Source organism: Procambarus clarkii, chromosome 45 (genome assembly GCF_040958095.1).
Source record: "Procambarus clarkii isolate CNS0578487 chromosome 45, FALCON_Pclarkii_2.0, whole genome shotgun sequence".
Lineage (NCBI taxonomy): Eukaryota > Metazoa > Arthropoda > Malacostraca > Decapoda > Cambaridae > Procambarus > Procambarus clarkii.
In genome coordinates this window covers 346,127-354,384 of record NC_091194.1, presented here as the reverse complement: position 1 = coordinate 354,384, position 8,258 = coordinate 346,127, and the positions used below count along the sequence as shown (strand labels likewise).

Genomic DNA, 8,258 nt, shown 5'->3' with positions numbered 1-8,258 from the left:
ACAGTATTGGGCAGCGCCACTCATCCTGTGAGTGGACACACCGCTATAGTGACAGTATTGGGCAGCGCCACTCATCTTGTGAGTGGACACACCGCCATTGTGACAGTACTTGGGCAGCGCCACTCATCCTGTGAGTGAACACACCGCCAGTGTGACAGTATTGGGCAGCGCCACTCATCCTGTGAGTGGACACACCGCCATAGTGACAGTATTGGGCAGCGCCACTCATCCTGTGAGTGGACACACCGCCATAGCAGCATGTACAACACTCCCCAATAGGAAGAAACCCGCTGGGTTGTTCATGCTGTTACTTGTACGCTGACACAGCTGGTGTAGAGATGTTACTGGGCACAGCTCCGTAACGTCACTGATGTTGATAGTACCTTCAGTGTAGACAATTCCAGTGGTGAAGTGGTCTACCCTGATTCATACCCACACACCACACTGATTCATACCCACACTACTAACTCATACTCCCACCACATTGACCTTCATATAAACATAAAAATATAACTCATACCCACACCATACTGACCCATATCTCCCCACCCAAACTCACTATCTACCTCCCAAACATTTTATCTGCGCATTATCTATAACCTCACCCACACGATACCCGTACTCCGACTACATGATATCTGGACTACACCCACACGATATCCAGATAACACCCACAGGATATCCGGATAACCCCCACAATACAGGCGCCTAACAGCCCAAATGTGAAAGCAGGAATCATGAGGTAAGCAAGCACTTACCCACAGCTGTAGCTGCTCTGACTCACTGTGGTGGGGGTGGTGGGGGTGTTCAGGGGTTCTGGATGGGGGGATGATTGGATGGATGGTGGAGGGTGAGAGGGGTTGATGATGGGGGTGGAGGGGTGAGGGAAGGGAGGTGATGGTGGAGAGAGTGAGTGTATGATAGTGAATTCTGGAGGTTGTGGTGCGCGATTTGTGTCGGACTGGAGGGAGGGGGGTCACTGCCCCCCTCCCCCTCACCATGAGGGGTCAGAGAGTATCTTCCCCAGGCGACCGTTAGCTTAGGAGGGGGAAGGGGGTCGTCGCCCCCCAGTCCTGAGCCCCCCTCCACGGCAGCTCTTACGGCCTCCTATTGGTGAATTTAAACAGGCAAAGGGCGACGCCACATCTTGTTACAACCGTTTCTACAACGTCCGTTAGTGATCCAGTGAAACATTTTACCCCTAATTACCCCCCTCCCCAACAACCCCTCTCCTTATTACCGCCCCAACCCCCCACAAACCCCTCTCACCCCCATAATGTAACCCAATTGAATCACCCTTTCTATATTCAAACTAGGCTAACTAATTCAGCCCTGAGTCAATTATTAATGATGCCAGCAACACTGCCTGTAGAACCCCTAGGTACACTGACTCTAAACTAGCTCTAGGTACAACTAGTTCTAGATAAAACTAGCTGATGCATGCCTAACCTTGCCACTACTAATCTATAATTTGATCAGGGTACAACTAGTCGTGACTCCCTTCGTTCTGTTTCTAATAGCCTAACCCTAGTCCCCACAAGAACGATTTTTAAGTACTTAGCCACAGCCTTACTAGATCTTGTTCTAATAGCCTTCGAACTAGCCTATATCCTGTAGGCAGATTCAAAATAGTATTGACTTCAATACGTAGTGGGTACTAGCGACTTTACCAGGTAGCCTATTACTAGCCGTGTAGTTCCACTAACTCTGCTCTCGCTAACCCTAAATGTAGTTTTTCTCCAAAGAAACACTAGTAAAACAATCAATGGTCAATAATCCCATAGCTATTAGCACTGGTCAATAGGTCTAAAACTATTGCTATTGGCCAATAAGCTCCAGAATTACTAGCATTAGGCAATATAACTGAACAACTATAACTGGTTCAACTAGGCCTTGTTCAGTTAACTCTTATTGAACTACCCCTTTGTTCAATTATCTTTGTTTAACTACAACTGGTTCAATTATGATTTGTTCAACCAGCCATGGTTCAACGAGTCATGGGTCAATTAACCGTGGGTCAACTAGCACTAGTCTAGCACTAGCCTGGTCTGTGGTGATTGTGTTGAGGTAATATGGTCGACGGCCACAGCTAGTTTTGATGGCACCATGTTCAACCATCCCATGTGTTACTAATCCTGGAATCACCATGAAACAAGGGATTAATTATGCTTGGAACCGTTCAAAAGTTGTTTACAAACTTTGTAAATCCAAGCTGGATTTATTTGCATATTTCTGGCAGCAGTTATTCTACCCTCCAAGCAACACACCACCACACCACAACACCCCAGGTACCCCACCAGACAACACACCACCACCACACAACACCCCAGGTACCCTCCAGGCAACACACCACCACACACAACACCCCAGGTACCCTCCAGACAACACCCCAGGTACCATCCAGGCAACACAACACCCCAGGTACCCTCCAGGCAACACAACACCCCAGGTACCCTCCAGGCAACACACCACCACACACAACACCCCAGGTACCCTCCAGGCAACACAACACCACACAACATCCCAGGTACCCTCCAGACAACACACCACCACACACAACACCCAGGTACCCTCCAGGCAACACAACACCCCAGGTACCCTCCAGGCAACACACAACCCCAGGTACCCCTCCAGACAACACACCACCACACACAACACCCCAGGTACCCTCCAGGCAACACAACACCCCAGGTACCCTCCAGGCAACACAACACCCCCAGGTACCCTCCAGGCAACACAACACCACACAACCACCCCAGGTACCCTCCAGGCAACCACACCACCACACACAACACCCCAGGTACCCTCCAGGCAACACAACACCCCAGGTACCCTCCAGGCAACACAACACCCCAGGTACCCTCCAGGCAACACAACACCCCAGGTACCCTCCAGGCAACACACCACCACACACAACACCCCAGGTACCCTCCAGGCAACACACCACCACACACAACACCCCAGGTACCCTCCAGGCCAACACACCACCACACACAACACCCCAGGTACCCTCCAGGCAACACAATACCACACAACACCCCAGGTACCCTCCAGGCAACACACCACCACACACAACACCCCAGGTACCCTCCAGGCAACACAACACCCCAGGTACCCTCCAGGCAACACACCCACACACACAACACCCCAGGTACCATCCAGGCAACACAACACCCCAGGTACCCTCCAGGCAACACAACACCCCAGGTACCCTCCAGGCAACACCACACAACACCCCAGGTACCCTCCAGGCAACACACCACCACACATAACACCCCAGGTACCCTCCAGGCAACACAACACCCCAGGTACCATCCAGGCAACACAACACCCCAGGTACCCTCCAGGCAAGACACCCGTGCTACAAATAGCACGGTCAGTTCACCCAGGCAACAGCCATTCCCGGAAGTACTGAGAAAAGGTTATATACCTGGCTCGAAGTACCATAATTAGCCAGAATTACGGGCCTCGACCCACCTATTACCTACTGTGATTTCTCCACCAATGGGACGCGTCCCACGATCATTCCCATCTGAGTGCTGGACGCCTCAAATATATCCTTCCAAGTGCTTTATAGATTTCCTCTCATCAACCGATTTTCTCTTTCGTCTTGTCCATGAATTATCGGTTTGTTTGTTCAGCTCCCGTGTAATTAATTCTCTCCACTGTGCAAATGTTCGGACTCGTCGGTCAAACGAGGGTCTTGCTCCTTGCAGGGGCGCGTTCGATCCCGAGGGTGCAAGTTGTGGGGTACCGTACTTTCATTACGCTTTCATATCTCAGTTCACTTTATCGTGTCCCTACTTCATAGTCCTCATATCCTTCCTCTCATATCCCAGATATCTAGTGTGTTGCTAGCTTGCAACACACGCAACACACCTGCATGGGTCTGTGTGCAACACAGTCGGAGGAGGAGGGGGAGGATCACTACTCTAAGATCACTACTACAGTAAGATCACTACTACAGTATGATCACTTACTACAGTATGATCACTACTACAGTAAGATCACTACTACAGTAAGATCACTACTACAGTAAGATCACTACTACAGTATGATCACTACTACAGTATGATCACTACTACAGTAAGATCACTATTACAGTAAGATCACTACTACAGTAAGATCACTACTACAGTATGATCACTACAGTATGATCATTACTACTGTATGATCACTACTATAAGATCACTACTACTCTAAGATCACTACTACTGTTCTCTTGATGTTAATATTTTAACTAGTTTCCAGCTAATTGCTAATCTGCATTTTTCCTTAATTCTTTGTGTCTGTAACTGTGTCTGTATTCCTGTGGCTTTGTATCTGTAACTGTGTGTATCTCCTGTCTCTTTGTGTCTGTAACTGTGTCTGTATCCCGTCTCTGTGCCTGTAACTGTGTCTGTATCCCCTGTCTCTTTGTGTCTGTAATTGTCTGTATTCCTGTCTCTTTGTGTCTGTATTCCTGTGGCTTTGTGTCTGTAACTGTGTCTGTATCCCCCCTGTCTCTTTGTGTCTGTAACTGTGTCTGTATCACGTCTCTTTGTGTCCTGTAGCTGTATCTGTATCCCCCTGTCTCTTTGTGTCTGTAACTGTGTCTGTATCACTGTCCTCTTTGTGTCTGTAGCTGTATCTGTATCCCCCTGTCTCTTTGTGTCTGTAAACTGTGTCTGTATCCCCCTGTCTCTTTGTGTCTGTAACGTAACTGTGTCTGTATCACTGTCTCTTTGTGTCTGTAACTGTATCTGTATCACTGTCTCTTCTGTGTCTGTAACTGTTTCTGTATCCCCGTCTCTTTGTGTCTGTAACTGTGTCTGTATCCCCTGTCTCTTGTGTCTGTAACTGTATCTGTATCACTGTCTTTTGTGTCTGTAACTGTGTCTGTATCCCCCTGTCTCTTTGTGTCTGTAACTGTGTCTGTATCACTCTCTTTGTGTCTGTAACTGGTCTGTAATCCCCTGTCTCTTTGTGTCTGTAACTGTGTCTGTATCACTCTATTTGTGTCTGTAACTGTCTGTTTGTAACTGTGTTTGCCTGTAACTGTATATGAACCCAAACGAGTTGTTTAACTGCTGGTATGTATTAACTGTTAGATGGACATTGGCATGAGGTGAAAGGAAATACTGCCCAAACGCTTCTGTTTGGGCAGAAGAAATATGTCATGGTCGCCTGTAGAGTTATCATGGTCGCCTGTAAGGTTATCATGATCGCCTGTAAGGTTATCATGGTCGCCTGTAAGGTTATCACATTCAAGTTATCATATATAGGCAAAGATATCCAAGATGGCGTCCAGCCCACACTAAGACAAGTGAGGTTGTACTCCACCACTCGTGACAGGCAGCTGGCTGCCTGTCCCCCCCATGGCACAATAGGGGGGAGGAGCTGGGGGTCACACCAGGGGGTCAGACGGGGTCACACCAGGGGTCAGACGGGGTCACTGACCCCCCTAACAGGTCGTCCCGGCCGGCAATGGCTTCCCGCGCCAAGCGTCGCAAGTCTTCTTTCTCCATTATTTCACCTTCTCGGGCCACGAGGCCCATTAACATCACTAAATCATCTAACAGCCCACTTGGAGTAGTGGAGGGAACCATCGCTAGACGCGTCACGAACGAGGTTCAGGTGATTAGCCGCGGGCACTTGAGGAGGAGGTCAACTGACGTGCGCCCCCCGCCACGTCTGAGAGGGCACTGAGCTATATAGTTTTCAAATACAATATATATCGCAGGTCAGCAGAGACCTCTGGTGGCCACGCCCACAACCTCCACACCTCACTAACTATCACTAACTATCACTAACTATCACTAACTATCGCTGAACTATCGCGGTCAAGAGACACCAGTGGGAACATATGAGCATACTCCAGCCGGGGACGAGTATACTCCTTCCTGGCACTGCCTTACTCCTAGCAGCAGTATATTCATTCCTAGCACTAGTATACTTGCTTCAGGCACTAGTATACTCGTTCCAGGCACTTGTATACTCGCTCCAGGCACTTGTATACTCGCTCCTGGCACTAGTATACTCGCTCCTGGCACTGCCTTTACTCCTAGCTGCAGTATATTCATTCCTAGCACTAGTATACTTGCTTCAGGCAATAGTATACTCGTTCCAGGCACTAGTATACTCGCTCCAGGCACTTGTATACTCGTTCCAGAAACAGTATACTCAATTTAGGCACTAGTATACTCCTTCTGGCCTCTAGTACACTCGTACACTTAATCATGACATTAGTATACACGTTCCTGGTACTGGTATATGAGTACAGGACCCAGTATAATTATTTGCGGTAATAGTATACTCATTCCTGACTCTAGTATACTCATTCAGGACTCTAGTATACTCGTTACTAGCTCTAGTATACTCATTCCTGACTCTGGTATACTCATTCCAGACTCTAGTATACTCATTCATGACACTAGTATACTCGTTCCTATCTCTACTATACTCATTCATGACTCTAGTATACTCGTTCCTAGCTCTAGCATACTCATTTCTGACTCTAGTATACTCATTCCAAGCTCAAGTATACTCATTCCTGACTCTAGTATACTCGATCCAAGCACTAGTATACTCATTCCAAGCTCAAATATACTCATTCCTGACTCTAGTATACTCATTCCTGACTAGTATACTCATTCCTGACTCTAGTATACTCATTCCTGACTCTAGTATACTCATTCCTGACTCTAGTATACTCGTTCCAGGTGCCAGTATACTCGTTCCAGGTGCTAGTATACTCATTACTGGCTCTAGTATACTCAATCCAGACACTAGTATACTCGCTCCAGACACTAGTATACCCGCTCCAGACATTAGTATACTCGTTCCAGACACTAGTATACCCGCTCCAGACATTAGTATACTCGTTCCAGACACTAGTATACCCGCTTCAGACATTAGTATACTCGTTCCAGACACTAGTATACCCGCTCCAGACACTAGTATACCCGCTCCAGACACTAGTATACTCGTTCCAGACACTAGTATACCCGCTCCAGACACTAGTATACTCGCTCCAGACACTAGTATACCCGCTCCAGAGACTAGTATACTCGCTCCAGACACTAGTATACCCGCTCCAGACACTAGTATACTCGCTCCAGACACTAGTATACTCGCTCCAGACACTAGTATACTCGCTCCAAGCACTAGTATACTCGCTCCAGGCACTAGTATACTCGCTCCAGACACTAGTATACTCGCTCCAGACACTAGTGTACTCGCTCCAGACACTAGTATACTCGCTCCAGACACCAGCCTACTCGCTCCAGACACTAGTATACTCGCTCCAGACACTAGTATACTCGCTCCAGACACTAGTATACTCGCTCCAAACACTAGTATACTCGCTCCAGGCACTAGTATACTCGCTCCAGACACTAGTATACTCGCTCCAGACACTAGTATACTCGCTCCAGACACTAGTATACTCGCTCCAGACACTAGTGTACTCGCTCCAGACACTAGTATACTCGCTCCAGACACCAGCATACTCGCTCCAGACACTAGTATACTCGCTCCAGACACAAGCATACTCGCTCCAGTCCAGGCACTAGCATACTCGCTCCAGACACTAGTATACTCGCTCAAGGAAACTAGCATACTCGCTCCAGACACTAGTATACTCGCTCCAGACACAAGCATACTCGCTCCAGACACTAGTATACTCGCTCCAGACACAAGCATACTCGCTCCAGGCACTAGCATACTCGCTCCAGACACTAGTATACTCGCTCCAGGCACTAGCATACTCGCTCCAGACACTAGTATACTCGCTCCAGACACTAGCATACTCGCTCCAGACACTAGTATACCCGCTCCAGACACTAGTATACCCGCTCCAGACACAAGCATACTCGCCTCCAGACAATAGTATACTCGCTCCAGACACAAGCATACTCGCTCCAGGCACTAGCATACTCGCTCCAGACACTAGTATACCCGCTCCAGACACTAGTATACCCGCTCCAGGCACTAGTATACCCGCTCAGACACTAGCATACCCGCTCCAGACACTAGTATACCCGCTCCAGACACTAGTATATCCGCTCCAGACACTAGTATACCCGCTCCAGACACTAGTATACCCGCTAGTATATTGCTTGACTAATTCTTGTTTGTCAGTAGTCAGAATTGCCTCTCTGCGTGTTCACCTAATTGTGCTTGCGGGGGTTGAGCTTTGACTCCTTGGTCCCGCCTCTCAACCGTCAATCAACTTGTGTACAGGTTCCTGAGCCTACTGGGCTCTATCATATCTACAT

General features: G+C 48.2%; 1 protein-coding gene across 1 annotated transcript; it reads right to left on the bottom strand.

Annotated features, from left to right (window-relative positions):
* Nucleotides 1-6,579: 6,579 nt before the first annotated feature.
* On the bottom strand, nucleotides 6,580-7,851 carry LOC138350384 (autotransporter adhesin BpaC-like). The gene has a single exon (XM_069301006.1). It carries the CDS (start codon nucleotides 7,849-7,851, stop codon nucleotides 6,580-6,582), a length of 1,272 nt encoding a protein of 423 aa, XP_069157107.1.
* Between the last annotated feature and the right edge of the window lie 407 nt (nucleotides 7,852-8,258).

What these genes read in the sequence shown, in the direction of transcription:
- LOC138350384 (XM_069301006.1), bottom strand. Translation starts at nt 7,851, where the DNA reads ATGCTTGTGTCTGGAGCGGGTATACTAGTGTCTGGAGCGGGTATACTA.